This window comes from Uloborus diversus, chromosome 4 (genome assembly GCF_026930045.1).
Source record: "Uloborus diversus isolate 005 chromosome 4, Udiv.v.3.1, whole genome shotgun sequence".
NCBI lineage: Eukaryota > Metazoa > Arthropoda > Arachnida > Araneae > Uloboridae > Uloborus > Uloborus diversus.
This window is the reverse complement of record NC_072734.1, coordinates 109,766,217-109,783,481: the sequence shown is the minus strand read 5'-3', so window position 1 is coordinate 109,783,481 and position 17,265 is coordinate 109,766,217. Positions and strand designations below refer to the sequence as shown.

The 17,265-nt window shown below is 33.5% G+C and overlaps 1 protein-coding gene across 1 annotated transcript; it reads right to left on the bottom strand.

Annotated features, from left to right (window-relative positions):
* Window positions 1–462: 462 nt before the first annotated feature.
* On the bottom strand, window positions 463–17,237 carry LOC129221507 (alpha-(1,3)-fucosyltransferase 10-like). The gene is made up of 7 exons (XM_054855998.1): window positions 17,101–17,237; window positions 16,953–16,998; window positions 15,606–15,748; window positions 13,675–13,800; window positions 9,314–9,591; window positions 8,400–8,574; window positions 463–1,021 (listed from the first exon to the last, which is right to left on the bottom strand). The coding sequence occupies exons 1-7, from the start codon at window positions 17,200–17,202 to the stop codon at window positions 512–514; spliced, it is 1,380 nt and encodes a 459-aa protein (XP_054711973.1). The 5' UTR covers window positions 17,203–17,237; the 3' UTR covers window positions 463–511.
* Between the last annotated feature and the right edge of the window lie 28 nt (window positions 17,238–17,265).

The following is a 17,265-nucleotide window of genomic DNA, read 5'->3' as shown; positions in this document are numbered from 1 at the left end:
ACCACACTTGCCTCTGACCATGTCTCCCCCCCCCCCCCGAAAAAAATTCCTGGCTACGGCCCTGGGCACCGGGTACCCGGCTAGTCAAAAATAATCTCTTTTGCACGTAAAAACTTCGCCGCTAAAGTTATTCATACAAAATCTTTCAAATTTTATGCATAAGTTTCCCTAGTTTCCGTCTTTCAATGTTGGCCACTATGGTACACACATGCTCAGACACACAACCTTTAGTTGCTCAGACACACAACCTTTAGTAATAACTATTGCTTTGTCATGTGTTGGATGTCGATGAATATGCCACTTTTCTGTTTTGGAAAATCAATGTCTCTGAAAACATGCAATAACAACGCCATCACTCTCCTGATGATTAACTCAGAAATTTTAAAATACATAAGACTTCAAGATTTAGTAAACATTTAAATGTGTAGAGATCTAAAATTCTAAATTGTCTTTAAACACAGAACAATAAAAATGAATTCCGCTCACAGAATAATAAAACCTAGAAAAACTTTCATTGAGATGCATTGTTCTCCAGTAAATTAATAACTTCTTGGAAAAATTCAGTGGCAGAAAAATTTGCCCCTCTATTCAAAAGTTTTTCTAAAGCAGCAGCTTCAAATTTAGCTTTGTTGTAAAGTTCCAACCACCAACTACTGGAATCTGGTTCTAGTGTGAAAGGAGAAACAGGTTCAGGGCAACCATAGTGTTCCATTGTTGCTTGGTATTTTTTTCGCTTCTGTCCCTTTTGTTCTCTTCTGTAATTCTCAGCAACTCTTTTGCACACCAAACATTCAAAACTGTCAATGAAGTTTGGTTTTGTAAGATCATTATTGACTCCCCATTCTCTGTATGCAGTACCTTCTATGAGCCTTTTGTTGGATATCTTGTTGAGAATTTTATGCTCCAAATGACGTTCATATGCTTCATCATCAGCTTTAAGTCGCAATAAATGTTCAGCTAAATGCTTGGGGCTGGCAAAGTTTTTTGCCAAAATGGCTGATTCAGGGTTTGGAAGCCAATCCTAGAAAGGGAAATGCAAAAGTACCGATTTCAAAGAATGTATACTCTTTTATAATGAGCAAATTATAAGGAATATTTTGAGTAAAGGGAAAAAAGAACTGTCAATATTTTAAGGTAATAGTGTCAAATGAACTGCATCTTAATACATAAGCTTTTACATTTCAGAAGTTATTTTACCAGTTAAAGTGTAAAGAAGGCAATGAATTTAAAAATGCAAGTGACCAATGAACTGCACTGTAATTGTTAAACTTCAGCTATTGTTCTTTGCTTTTCCAAATTTTATGCCTTTTCAATAAATTCCACATACTGAATCATTATTATAGTTTTTTTTTTGCGCAATCACGATTGCTTATTGTTCTCATTTGACAGTCTTTGATGTTCCGTGCCTTTTCAACCACCACCGTCACCTGCAGGCGCGGCTCCGTCCTCCGGTAGCCACTCCTGGTCGGTGGCGTCCATGTCCTAGAACCTAGACACATGCACGCTCATACGCACTCACACACATACACAAACGCCAACATGCATACACACAGGTCTATGCACACACAAAAACCTACACATACACAACTAATACACACGTCTCCGTTCAACAGGAGAGTAGACTTGGAGGGACAGGAGCCGTGTCTAGAAACAAGTGAGTAGAGTAGTAACCAATTAGTAGGGTCCTGTCGCAACTCATGGTTGTGGAAAACATAATTTGAATTCAAAATTTAAGTATTTAAATTATTTTTTTTTTCATTTTCTCACTGAATCATTTATAAACACAATTATTACACTTGTTCAAATAAACATTAAAGTTTTAAAACTGAATCACCTAAAAGGAAAAAATACATAATTCAGGTTCTTTCAGTTAGTTTTTAAATAGGAATAAAAACTAGTCACTAAGGCAAATAATGGACGTTTTATGACATTTCAATAGTATACCCATATGTAACAACTTTTTGATTGCAATAAAAGCCTTTCCCCTTGATAATTTTCAATGTTGAAGAGAAAAATAACTTTCTCAGAGAATATATTTTGATGAATTTAAAAACCTCCATTCTTTTACAGAAAAATAAATACACAAATCTATATAGTAATTTTTTTATAGAAATAATGCAGCGATGTCCCGACCAAAACTCGCTTTTGGAACGATCTTGGGAGCAGGAAAATGGTGAGTTTGGAGCAGCAAAACGGTGAATTTGGAGCAGTTTGGAGAGGTAAAATTGCAAATTTGGAGCAGCCTGGAGAAGTAAAATTGCAAATTTGGAGCAGCAAAAATTTAAATTTTGCATCAATTTAGAGCAACTATGTATATTTCACACACAGAAACACGTGTGACATGATAAAATAATAAAAAAAGGAGATTAAGGATGCAAAAATACCATAACTACTACTACAAATTGAAGCTCTCTCAGTTACTTCTTTTTTTTTTTGCCAAATATTTTTCACAAAAGACAAGTCCTGTCCAGCTCTACTTTTTTCTTACACTTCTTTTTAAATAATTATTCTTTTTATTCTTTCTAATTTAAATTTAGTGCACACATTTACTTTGCTCAATACATCACTGCTTTAGTGCACATTTAAGTTAGAGTGCTTTAATACCTATTTTTAAAATTTGTTTGCTTTTATGTAACATATTCAACTAGTATGTTGTGGCCATCACGAAACTTTCTTCTATATTTTTCCTTTTTCTGATCCCTCCCCATGCTTGACGAGGAAGCAATATTCCTAACAAAAACAAAATTACACATGCAAAAACTTGACGACCATCCCAATGTCTGAATTATTGTAAAAACAAAACAAAGAGCGAAAATTGAAAGTTACTTTAAAAGCCTTACTTGAATTAATTACAAATATTTTATTTATTAACAAACATAAGATGGCAACAGTTAAAAATTTTAAATCATTGAGATAATATTTCCGATCATTTCCATACAATTAAAATCACGAGAAATACGCAGACGACAATCTATTACGATTTATCTTTCTTATTGTTGCATTAATAAAAATATTTTTATTCGCAAAAAAAAAAAAAAAAAAATCAACACCTCTTGGAGCGATCGGCGTCAAAATGAACCAAAGCCTGTTTACATATGGATTCACATATATTCCAAATTTCAACCAGAACGTAGCATTACTTCTTGAGATAGGGCACTCAAAATGGAAAAAAAGAACGGGTGATTGCGCTACCCCCTTTTTAGCTGTTGACACAAAAATAAAATCAGTTCTTATACCCACTAAGGGCTACTTGCCGATAAATTTTTCTTTCATTCCGTTCATTATTTCTTGAGATACAGCAGTCACAATTGACGACAAAAAACGTTCTATAGCTCAACCCCCGTTTGAGTTATTGACACCAAAATTGAATCAGCACCTGTTCCTGTTAATGGCAACATATGGACCAAATTTTGTTTGATTCCGCCAGTTACTTCCTGAGGAATAGCAATCACGCGTAACTCAAAAAACGTCCCATTGCTCCACCCCCTTGGAGGAATTCGCGCCAAAAACCAATGGGCACAAGTTCACATAGGGGCACATATGTGTACCAAATTTCGTTCAATTTCATGCGGTAGTTTTTGCTGTAGAGCGGCCACAAAAAACTGGTCACACACAGACGTGACACATACATACACACACACATACATACATACACACACACATACATACATACACACACACACAGACAGACAGACATTCCAAAAATGGTCGAAATGGACTCAGCACACCTCAAAACGTTCGAATCCGTCAAAATTCGAAAATTTGCACGAATCCAATACTTTCTTCTATATATTAGATATAGAAGAAAGTAAAAAGGTTTTTTTAAAAAAGCACAAAAGAATGGTTGAATTTAAAAACTTTACCTCAACAAGTTACAAGTGAGTTTTAAAGAGCTATTATATATATATATATATATATATATATATTTGGAATGTTTAATTTATTCACTTATATTTGACCTTCTTCTTATTATTTTTTCTTGGCATATATGTTTATATACTGAACTACTTGATTAACAAATCTGAAGATCAAGCAAAGGCAACATTAAAACCTATTATTTTTAACTTTTTGATACTAAATCACAAAATTTACAATGAAATTACAATGAAAAGAAAGACTGATTTTGAGAAATGATATCACAGAAAAGGAATTTTTAAACACACGTGAAAAAAATATGAAAAATGTGAAAAAAAGAAAAATAAATAAATGAATAAATAAAAGTTTTAAGACAGACTAAGAATATGGAAAAAATGTCTGAATCTGAGAAACTTTAAATGTCTGCATACTCATTACCAGAGCATTAGAATTCCCAGATTTTTGCTATCTAAAGTGTCTCCAACCAAAACTAGAGATCAATTTTCTGTCCTAAAATCTTAAGAAACCCCGAGATTAAAAATTGGTGAACAATATTAAGTTTTTACAGATGGCATTCGCTTAAATCAATTTGGATACAACTGGATTGACATTTTCGAGTGGGCATGGCAAGAAGACGAAGTTACAAGTTCTCATGTGCTGAAAACAAGAGATAACAAAGGTTGAAAAAATTGATCAGTGCAAAATTTTTCTAGTGAAAGGAACAGAATCACATAAAAAATTTAAACGATCAAGTTTTTCAAAAGCGGATGCAATTGAATGCACAAAAAAATGGAACTAAGTCAAAAAAATCGTAAAAACAAGCTCTAAATGAATTAATTAGATGATATTCTGCCAAAACTGCCAAATATGCTAAAGGAACTGTAACATTAATTAAAAAATTGCAGTTTTAGCGCAAGTTTGTCCGATTTTGGCGCAGAAAAAGCCATTTGGCGATTTTTTAGAGCAGTTTGGCGCAGGATTGGCGATTGACGCAGGTAGCATATCCCTGAATAACGCTACTAATAATTAAAAAGTTTCAATGTTGAATGTAGCCAGGGCCGATCCTAGCAGGTGTGCAGAGTGTGCGCCGCACAAGGGCGGCCAAAGCAAGGGGCGGCCGCAGGCCGCATCATATAGTTCTTATAATCAAGCAAAATTCTTCAAGAATTTCTCACAAGATAACTTATAATATAGAATAAATATGCTGATTTTTAAATAATCAATTGTCAAAGTATGTGTCGATTTCCCGACAGCATAGCATAGTTTAAGAAAAATAGAATGTTAGGGAACATTGTGTTGGTTCATTGTCCATTAATGTCTACTCTTAACACACATGCTTCATTTGGTTGCAAAGTTTGTGACAGAACCGGTAATCAGGCATACATACAGGGGAGGGGAAAGGCCCCCTTCTGAAGCATGAAAGGGTGCCATCTAAAAGGAGCACCGAGGGCGGCCACTAATGTTTACGCCCCAAGCTTTTATAAACCTAAACAATGAAGACATATTTTATTTATTAAAAAAAAAGCTATACTGATTAGATACTCTCGCAAGCATTTCAAACAACTAACTATGTAACAAACTCTGTGTTTAACAATCGTGGATGCGTGGAGAGAAAGTGGAAAATTGCGACTCCCTTGAGAGTGACATATATGAATGATGAACTAAAATGTTGTACTTTTCCCCCTTTACGACAATTTTTGTGATTAAAATCTTGAATGAACTGTCCGGTTTCAGATCAAGTAGGAGGACAGGGCCCTTGCCCCCGGAAGCAAATTTAAATGTAGCTCCAAAACGAAGATCCAAAAGGATGCCATGACCTCCTTGAAGAAACTAAAGAAGGCTTAAAATTGTTTCTAGAACGTTACTTTCGGAAAATTTCGCTGGTTGAACCCTCGATCTTAAGGACTCAATTAAGTATCTGATTCACCTCTTCCATTTTAACTTAATCAAAAATAGCCTAAAAATGTTGGCTCCAAAATTCAAAACGTATTTTCAGACGACAGCCCTTCCTATCATCAAACGTCATATAAAATTGCTTTGGCATTTTTCAAAATTTTTGCAGTGGAGGACCCCGAAATCTATTCACAAACATTACTACCAAAGACAGTCTCAATTAGCGTCTTTAGAGAAGCCCTTAATTCCACCCCCTCTAACTTAACGTATTGAAAAACAAACTAAAATTGCGTTTTTCAAACATCAGTTTCAAGAAGAACTTTTGGGGAAAGACCCCGGATCCCCCTTTTCTCCCACGCAATCACTATACCTGAAAATTTCGTTTTAGAGGGTTCCGTGGAGCCACAGCTTCCTGCCTAAACTAGCCTGAAATTGACTTCAGTTTCAAAAACACAGTTCGTGAGGGCACACTGAACCCCCGCCCGCTCTTAGTCCCATCGTTATCAAACATTGCTTAAAATACGATTTTGGGACTTATATTTCTAAAGAATTCCGGAGAAGAAGTGCCAGGCTTATGTAACTTTTCACGGTGATAGGGCATATACATCAATCGTCGAAGTGAGGTGGACAAAAGTCTATGGTTATATTTTTCAGACATTAATGTTGAAAAATATCCGAAAGATCCGTAGAAGCTTCCCAGTTTTGTTAACGGCACCAAAGATAATATAAAATTGCGATTTTAGAAATATCCGCTTAAGAGCTCCCAAATCCTTCCTTCCCAAAAATAGCCTATAATGGATTTCAGTTACGAAAAATATTTTGGTTCGGAATATTTTCACGTTTTTCCTATTGTTTTCAAATATAGCCAAAAACGGGTTTTCGAAAAAATAGTGCCGAGAAATTACCGGAGGATAGCCGCCAGATCCCCTACCGTCACCAAAGACGGCCTAAATTTGCGTTTTAAACTTATATTTCGAAATCTTTCGATGGGAGACGATTGAATCTCCCTCCCTCTTGCAACGTTAACAAAGGTAAACCAAAATTGCGGGTTTAAAATTTCAGATTCGGAGATTTTTCGGGAAGAACGCCGATCCTTCCTAAGCTACGGTCTTAAAAAATAGCTTCAAATTGATTTCAATTTTGAAAGAATTTTAGCAAAGAACTGCAACATTACTTTCACCTAAAGTCTCGAAAAAGTTCCTAAAATTGCGATATTTGCAATTTCGAAAATTTCTCCATGCACCTTGAATATACTTGACTCTTATGTCTTTGCAACCAAACACAACTAAAGATTAACAAAAACATTTTTCATACGCCAATTTCGATAATTTTCTTGGAGCAATCCTCCTCCCCTGAACCCCTGACACCTCCCCCCACGCTTCCCCTTTCTCCGTCCCTTCTCTGATGTCACCGAAGAAAGACTATAAAATGAGAAAAGTAACAACGTATAAAAAGCACAAATTCGCAGAAGGTAATATGCGAATTTGTGCTTTTTATATGTTGTTACTTTTCGTTTCTTTACAACAGCACAAAGGTATTTATCTCACTATAAAATGCGTTTTTACGACTAGTAAATTTTGGTATCTATTACTTTCTTCAAAGATATAAATTGTACCTAAGGAGTTTCTTACTATAAAAATTTCTTCCTTTTTATAAGATCATTCTTCTGTCCCCCCCCCCTTTTTTAAATTCGAACTTGGCATAGAAATTTAAAGAAAGATTTATATAGACGTTAAAGATTAGTCAAAATATGCAATTGCTCTTGAGGGGCGGCACATTAGGTCTTTGCACACGGGCGGCCGACACCCTAGGATCGGCCCTGAATGTAGCTAAGGTTAATCAGGCTTTGTTAACATGAGTTGTAGGAGCAACAACTGATAGTTAAAATGGACAAAATATACCACAAACCAAAAAATTAAAAGAAAAATCTGTCTTCAAGGTTAATTTCTTTTAGCAATGGAACAAACAGCGTTAAAATGTAAACAACTATCCTGAGCTTCAAAAAGTAGTGCTCATCAAGTGCAATAAAACTTTAATGATGGAGCTCGAAGTTTAGTAAATTATATAATTTCTTATCTTAATATATTTTTGACGTGAATTATGAATTTTTCTTTAAATTCATAAATGGCAAAGAAAATGATACTAAAATTGAACTTTTGAAGATTATAGCAAGAAATCCTTTTTAACCCAACACAGAAACAGGGGCGGACTGGGTCCCTCAAGAGGGCTCCAACCTTGACCTCTAGAGGGTGCAAAAAAAAAAAAAAGTGCAGAAAGAAAGAGGTGCAAGAAAAAAGAATGATGCAAAAAAAAAAAGAAAAGAAAAGAAAGAACGGGGAAAAAAACCCGATGGTACACAGGTTTAGGAGTTTAAATTAAAAAAAGAGAAGGGAAGTTGCACAGGTTTGTGAGAGGAAAAAAAAAAAGTCGCACCAAAAAATTTTTAAAAAAGATAAATAAGAAAAAAAAAGATATTCAGGCTTGAGGGTGCATCACCCGATGGGCCGGCGGGCCAGTACGTCCCCTCATAGAAACTTATTTTGAACTTTGAATTCTGATTTCAATTATTTTTATACAGGTTTCAGTGATATAAATAAAATAGCTATTGAAAAAAAACAATAAATTTATAAATGATTAAAAAAAAACCTTACTTCAACAGCGGGTGAGCCATAATAAATAGGAACAGATCCAATTTCCAAAGGACGCCAAAGCTTTTCAGTAATGTAGTCTCTACAAACAGCATTTTCAAATGCAAGATTAAACTTATATTGAGAAAGAATAAAGAAGAATGCTTCTGAATTAAAAGAACTGGCAGCATCAGTGAGCCTGGAGGAAGACAGTGAAATTAATATTTACTACAATAGTTTTATCACAGTTTTTGGCCAATTAAAATTCATTACATGCCAATTAAAATGGTAAAGCCTCTATGTAAGTCATAATGACTTAAAGAGTCATGATTTCTGTAATGTTATACAGAAAATCATAAAAATAGTTAAATGTTTATTTGGCTAAGGATATAGGTTTTCTCAAAAATATTTAATAAGACATACTGCAACAACCACAAGTAATTGATAAAATTTTTCAGTGAATAAAGCATGTAAAATAATGTACATAAATATGCTACATTCAGATACCTTTCCACTTTCCAACAACCCCAGTGATAAAATTATTCAGGACTTACAATGTACAACTTTAAAATACTAAGCTAATCCCCCCCCCACACACACACATTGAAGCAGTTCCTGAGACTGCACTGCTGATTAGAATGACCAATTTCTTTTCTAGCAATATTTGACAGTAAATTTGTGCAGAAAAATATTAAAATTCCTTTTTGGGATTGTGGGTCCTACTCCAGGATTTTTTGAAGTCAGAAACATCCTGGATGTATCAGGGCTTACAAGAACGGAAAGTAGTAATGTTTTTGATGCCGGCAGTGAAGCCACCATTATTTGAATTTCAAAAATTTGTCTTTCAACAGGGTTAGTTGTCATCAAAAATTATGGTGTGTGAAACTATGAAACGTTGTTATCGTTAAACCAGTTGAAATTATGAAACGCAAACTTACCCAGGGGGCAATTCTTTATTTTGTAAGCATTTCCCATATGAATCAACAGGAATGTGTTTGGCAAGCTCTTCAACATATGAATCCCTTTCTGATGGAGTGTTGCAATCAGTTTGCACATAAACTACAGGGGCTAGCTCTTTTGATTTTAAACTTTTCACAGCAGTTGGCACAAAAAATTTTTTAGATTTCAACGAATCTAGACTTTGTAAGTATTGCAAAGTGAGAGGTAAATCCGATTCTCTTCTAAATGTAGCCGTGTGATTAAACAACTTCATAACCTGCATCAGAAAAATAATTCACAAATAAATATAAATAGTTTTAAAAAGTAACACAGTAGAAGATGTAAAAACAGTGAACAAAAAAACAGTCTATAGAAACTATACCATTACTCTGAAGTAAACAAAAAGCTTTACAAGAAAAAAAAAATTCCTACATTATGTCGTCATTGCAAAACAAATAAAACTAAATAAAATAAAAATAGCAAATCTCCATATTTTCAAGTAATTGAAATTTTAGAATTTTAACTTCTTCTCCTTAGCTCAAACTTCTTCAATAAAAATGAAAAAAATAAGTACAGCTATTACAAAGCACAATATTTTTTTTAAAGTCTGAAATAAGCAATTCACTAAAAATAAACACACACAATGTATTGCTCCCAGATTTTCTTTGAAAATGCAGTTAACAAACCGTGTAGCCATGCAATGAGTGACTTTCCATATCGTCGCCTCAGAGCAACAATAAGATATCTAATCTCAGAAATAACACTAAGATATCTTACTGTTGCTCTGAGGCGACGATATGTAGCATCTGAGGACTTCATGCGTTCCACCCCAGAGAATGGACAAAAATGTTGCTATGTAAATTATAAACCGGGCTTCCCAAACTTAATACAACAGCCCCTCGCTATATCGCTCATTCGGATATATCGCTCTTTTTTTCTGTCTCCCGAAATATTAAAGACTAAAATAAGAAAAAATCTTTGCTTTAAGTTTGAAACCATTTCTGAAAACATATGGTATTGCACAGAGAAGGTCTCTTTCTTCTCTATTTTGTCAATGAACAAAAGGAAGCAATTCTTCTGAATTCGCTGGAAAAGCAGCAGCAATTCCTGTCATCCAAATGTACATAGTATATTTCAGTTTAAGATGGTCTGTAAACTACTTGACATCTTCTTTTGTATTGATACATTGCCTTTACAAGGAGTGAGAGACATCAAGCAAGTGTCATAGTAGCCCATGTAGAAGAGAACATATGCCCTTCTTTTAGTACAGAAAAGATTTGTACTTGGTTGCACAAACCAGGATTTGCATCAAAGAAGGGAATAATGATCTGGACGGGCGAAATAGTTTCCTCGAAACAATCTGGTTTCTTTTACTTTTCACATCCTTTCTACAGCAAGTAAAATGGATTAGAAAACCTACTTGGAATAAGAGGGTATTGGAATGCTCATTCTTATCTCACGGTAGCTCAGAAAGATCGTCTTCATTCGCCATTTGATGATTTTAACTTTCTGACGGTGAAAATCTACTTAAATTTCAATCTTGTTTAAATTTCAATAGGTGTGATAGTACCCACATCGAAACCATTAGAAACTAATGTCAAAAAGAACGAATGCCAATTTACTTGTGTATTAGACATAATTATTTTTAATGCCCTCCGTTATATCGGGCTTTGGGATATATCGCTCTTTTTCTTTGTCCCCCGAAAAGCGTGATATAACGAAGGGTTACTGTAGTTGATGGACCCCTTTGATAGACTGATATTTAGTGTCATTAGAGTGTACAGTGAAACCTCTCTGAGTGGCCACCTATCTTAACGATTAAATGTTTGCGGCACTGATATTTTAGGCCTTAACCTTAATGTTAAAGACACCCCTAGCAACGGCCACCCAACCCTTCTGAATGGCTGTCGAGTGGATGCGACCATCACAAATTTTCAGGAAAATTTGTTCACTTTCTAATTCAAATCTACAGCCATTCAGTTTAAGGAGGCTTACAGCAAAAGAGGCCTTCAGTTTGAATTTTATTGGCTGGAAACAAATTCCAATAGTTTTGGATTAAAAATGTCACTCATGCTAATTTTATTAGTTGGTCAGTGCGAATGTGTAATCTGAATTGCAAACAACACTGTCAAAGATCATTTTTATGAATCTCAAACAACATATTGAAATTCTGAGCCATATGAGAATGGAAAATCTGCGAGAGGATTAATAGAGTATGATTTTGAATTCTTATCAGCATGGAACAGCAATGGAGTGCTTTGATAATTAGTGTCGACTGAGAGAAATGACTTCTCTCTGATCAACGAGTCAGCAAAAAAAAGCGTTTTTATTCAAATCTAATATTAATTTGGGATTGGTTTATATTAACTTATCAGTTCGCTTTGAGCATTATTAAAGTTTTTCGAACAAAAACATTTTCATGCCATTCAGGCACTAATTCGGCCTTTGACGATGAATTCACTAATACATTTTGTAATCATCAACAAAGCACAACTTTAAACTGAAGTGATTTAGGGGATAATAGATAAAGTCGTTGAAAATCATAGAGCAAAGAAATTTACATAGAGGAGCTCGTCTATGGTAAAAAGGAGATGAAATTGAAGGCCGGAATTATGGGATACAGCGATGCAATGATGAGCGGAGTTATGTTAATATGATCGCTTCTCGAGAATAGTTTTCACAAATCTTGCAAAGAGATCAAATAAAGTAGCTGGCGGGTTGGTTTGAATTTTAATTCATGTTTTAATGCAATTGCAAAAACATGCTTCATGAACTTGCAATAATATCTAAGTTTAACTTAACAACCGATTGAGATTCAGTAATGGAATGTTTTGAAGCAAAGTGTGTCACAAGATATTTAGCAAGAAGCTCAGGATCTTGGGATACAGAGGTGCAACTTCCGGCTTCAATTTCTTAGTATAGCGGGGCCTCTCCTCTTTACTCTATGTCGAAAATTCAGATGCAGTAACAAATAAATTGGCTAAAGTTATACATTTTGAATTGAAAAAAAATTTGAAAACAATTTTTGGAGTAAAGTACCTAAAAACTTAGTCACAAATTGTATCCTTTTTCGAAAAATAATCACAATAATTAAATATTATACTATTTCCCCAGTAGAAAGGTCTCAAACTTCATTTTATGAGTTAGACTTGCTTATATTATGTATTATCGAGATTATATTGCAATTGTAACGAAAACCCTTTTTAAAGCAGCCACCCCCTCTGAACGGCCGAAATTTTACGGAACAGATGGGTGGCCTCTCAGAGGGGTTTCACTGTATAGATCTCTGTAGTTTGTATTTATCCATTAACTACACTAAAATTAATTAATTTAACCATTACTAATTAATCGAGATCATCACTTTAAAAAAAGGAAAAAAATGGCAGGTAGTTTACTAAGCAACTTTATTAAAAAATTCTGAAGTTCAAAAATCACATTTATCAGATATTAATCAATTAGTAACAAAACGGTTAAAATTCAAAATTAAGTATTGAATAAATAGGATGAGTGACATGCAGGTTGTTATCAGAAACAATTTTAATATATTTGGTTAAATGTGTTAATACCTGGAGCCGAATATCAGGATCAGAATTTAGACAGCTTTGATATTTAGTTTTAGTGGCTGCATAGGTTGAAAATCTGTATTTGCACAGGTCTGTTGTGGAAGTGGAAAAACACCCATTGCTTTTCCAATGAGCAACACACCGTTAGTACTTTATTTTTCAAACAAAGTAAAAAAAGGTGTAAGTAGGGTCCCCAAAGGGTCTGCAGACTACAGTTTGGGAAGCCCTGTTATAAACCATCTTCAACAACTGATAGTAGGGATTCAGAATCCAGGTACAAAAGCTGGTACATATTTTTTAGAGTAAGGCTTGTTGATAGTAAAGTCCTCTATGCTTTTTACCACCTACAAGTCCTAGATATAGGATCTAGTTGGGGACCAATCATGGATGGATTGGAGAGGTTTTAGTAGGAATCCAATGATCCCCATAAAAGAAGGGTGCCTTCTGTTAGAGATCGAAGGTAAAGGCAAAAAGACAAATGCTCAACATAGAACATGAAAAAGAACAACAATGTAGACACACATATGAATAAAATATCGTATTTCTAAAAGTCAGGGACAGTCAGGAAGGGGGGCGATTGCTCCCATCTAATTTTCATTATCACGAGCCTGTTGCCAAGTATACTGCAAGTTTTCTGAATAAAAACAGGAAGAGAAAAGCTCTAAAAAACTTACAGTTGATACATTTTTAAAGGATCCTAACTTTTATAAAACTGAAATTTTTAAAGGTATACAGCACATATTGAAGAAAAGCAATAATAGTACATTTAACATGGTTATAAAAAAAAACTAACTTGCCTTTTCCATAGAAAACAAATAATTATTTTTGGGAGATTCTTCATGAAGCAAAGCCCAATCATGATATGGCATCCTTGGTAAGGGTAAATCTGTAGGCGAAAAAGAGCTGCCATAAAATAGAATGGCCTAAAAAAGTGCAAGAAAGAAAGGTAATTAGAAGCTGAAGAGTAAAAATGAATCTATTCTTTTAAAAACATTTAAAATTAAAATGTAGTAAAACCTCTGGAGTGCATAAAACAAAATATAAGTTCTGTAATGAGAACTTTCTTTTTCAGCTGCATTTTACAAAATAAGTAGTGCACTGCAACAGTTAATCACATATTAATTGTTGAATAACTGCAAATTACAATCAGGGCACGTTGGACAGTTCTCAATTTCTTTTCATACTACTGATATTTTTATTTCAATTTATGACCTAAAAATAGCATCTGTGGTCCTACAAATCCTGTAATGAAATCACATGGTACAGTTATAGTGATCAAATTTTATTCCAGAAAGTGTTATTTCAGTACTGCTAAGTAATTTTCAGAAAACTACATTTTTTTTTTTTTTTTTTTTTTTTTAAAGTTTCCATAAAGATTATATTAATAAATTGAGCTCCTTTCTTAAAGTAAGTTTTTTTAGTTTACAACTATTAGCAATTTCTTTATTTTTTGCGATTAAAAAAAATATGATAGCGTTTTTTCAAGATATGTTAGAATGGACTAACCTACCACAAGTAATTTAAAAACTTTTTCTTTTCTCTTAAATCTTGGTAATTAAAACATTATTCAAATTGTTTCTACATTATTCGCAACTCTAGAGCTCGAATACGCTACCTTGCGGTGGTTAACAATACTAAAGAAAAAGGTAAAACATTCCATTCCACGTGTTTTCTTTGGGGTAAATTACAGGCTTCAGACAGTTTGTGGTGTAATGTAATTTCAGAAGAATAGAAAAGAAAGCTTCCCACATACACAATGAAAAATTACTGTCATTCACTAAGCGTCAAAACAAGTTATTAGTTACGGCATTTGTTTGTTTTACCTTTTTCATCTGCCATTAGTCATTGGCTGCAGCACCCCCTATAGTTTGTTGGAGTTGCAAATACATTCATATCATGGAACACATGCTTAGAAATAATAATAAAATAATTAAAGAAAAAGAGAGCAAAGGTATATTTCACAATTGATTTAACGAAGAATATACTAAATTCATTTTACAAAAAGATTAATTTTGTAACTGTACTTTTTTTACAATTTGTATTTTCAAACATTCTTTGAAATTCTGTAGATAATGTTTTCCAGATAATAAAATATGTAACACATGCTATAATAAAGTTGATTGATTCTACATAAATTTTTGCCAGCAATGAAACTGGTGAAGACCCACCTTGTGCTGATCTTTGCAAAAGATGATTCCACTATAAATAGTATTTAAAAAAAAAAAAAAAAAAAAAAAAAAAAAAAAAAAAACAGAAAAGGGCAGCCAGCAGTGAGAAAATTTGATAAAAAAGCAATAGTACATTATGCAGGATAAGTGACTTCAAAAACAGATTAATTGCATTGGGAGATCCGTTTTGTGAGATGCAGTGAAGGGGGGGGGGGGGAATGACCCCGCCCCCTAGCATCTGCTCAGGAATAAGCCAACTTTTATGTTCTTAAATATCAATTAAAAAATCTTTTGCTAACTTTTATCTGCATTAATTTCCTCATAAATAACAAAAAGTTAATTCTTTTTCAAACTTTGAAAAATAATTGTGTACTAATGGTAAATCCTTATTGTTTTTTTTTAATTAAACATTGTGTATCAATTTATATCATTTAATCTACTATATTGATCTTTAAAATTTATATGTTCTTCCCACAAAAGAAAATAAGTTTTATCCTAAAAATTGTAACAGAAATTGTTTGTAATGCAGTCCAACGTGCGAAAGCAGAATGTATACTTACTTTTGTTAAATCATCTGTAAAATACTTTCTTTGCTCAGTAAAAAAGCAAATTTCTTTTCCACACCTTTTAAAAGCACCGCTTTCACCAGTAAATGGAGTCCACCATAATAATATAGGATATTCTCTCGTACCGATGGGAATGTCTACAAAAAAGTATGTCAAATGAGAAATTTAGTTAAATTTATACAGACAAAACTCATTTTAACAATTAAATGAAATTCAAAATCAGAAACATAGAAAAGCAATAAAGTTCAAATTGTTGTACAACTATCCAGTATTCCATTTTTAAAAATTTAAAGATGCTAATAATAAAGGGAACATTAAACTCCCAATTATCCATTCCACAGGGCAGATTATTCACGAGTCAATCAACATCCCCCTTGGCTATGCCACTGCTTGTGGTGAATATGCTGTACTATAATTTGAGCAATACCTATTTTTGTGGTTTTTAACTATTGTTTGGGATAATTCGACTGCTTCATGTTATCATGCAAAAGACATACATGGTAAGCTCACTATCATATTATTTACTTGTACATCATATTCATATATTGTAGACAATATTTAAGGTAACATTTTAGTTCCAAAAGGTAATGGCTTGACCGTAAGTACACGATTCTTCTTCCCTCCTTTTCTTTCAATTATTAGCGTATTAAATTTTTTAAAAAAAGTTATGTATTTGTTTCGGAGATTAAATTCAATGCATTTTTTTACGATTCCGTACTTTAGAATTATTGTTTTACCTGAAAGGATTTCAGTTTCTGATTTCATGGTGGAGTACCCATTACATTATTGTACTTCAATTTAGAAATATAATCAGTACTTGGCTGTCCATGTTTTGACAGGCATAAAAGTTTTACTAATACTTATTTTTCAATTAGAGATTAGGGAGATATTTAGAGTCGCATTAACTTTGATATTTTTATATTTTCTTTTTCTGAAACGCATTAGCATATCAGGTGATCGATGAACTCGATATCTCTTCCAGGTAGAGTAAAAACAAACACTGTATTCTAAAATTGAATATTTAATGTACACATTGTTTGAATACTAATCTTTTTTTCCCATTGTTTATTTTTCTAAAAAACCTCACTCCACAAGTTAACTATATTTTCTTCAAACGCCACTGCAAAAAAGACGCTCAAAAGACATTTGCTGGACGGTGCCGATCAGACTTGGCACGAGCTTGTTTCCGACATCAATTTTCCTTACCAAAATCCTGTATTCATACTGAATAAAGAAAATAAATGCTAATTGTATATTGATAAGTAAAAGAAATTCAAAACTGCTACACTTTCAGGATATTTACAAAAAGACTTTTTAAGTAAATGCTTAACGGACTCTTACCTTCAGCTATATTATACAACAAGTCATCTTCAACACCCCAGTCAAGCTTTAAAAGTAAACAAGAGCAATCAAGACACGCATCAAGAAAAAAAAAAAAAGAACCTCATGTAACAAAAGAAAATTGACTCAATATGTTAAAAATACTTACTGAGTTCAATATTATTATGATAAAATAAAAACATATAATAATGCCAACAATAAGAAGAGCGACCTGCGATCGTAGTTTTCGCGTTCTGTAAAAGGCCGGCATGCTCCTTCAAACTCTATTAAAGGAGGGTTTTAATGAATTTTCTTTTGAATTTCCATCATCCAA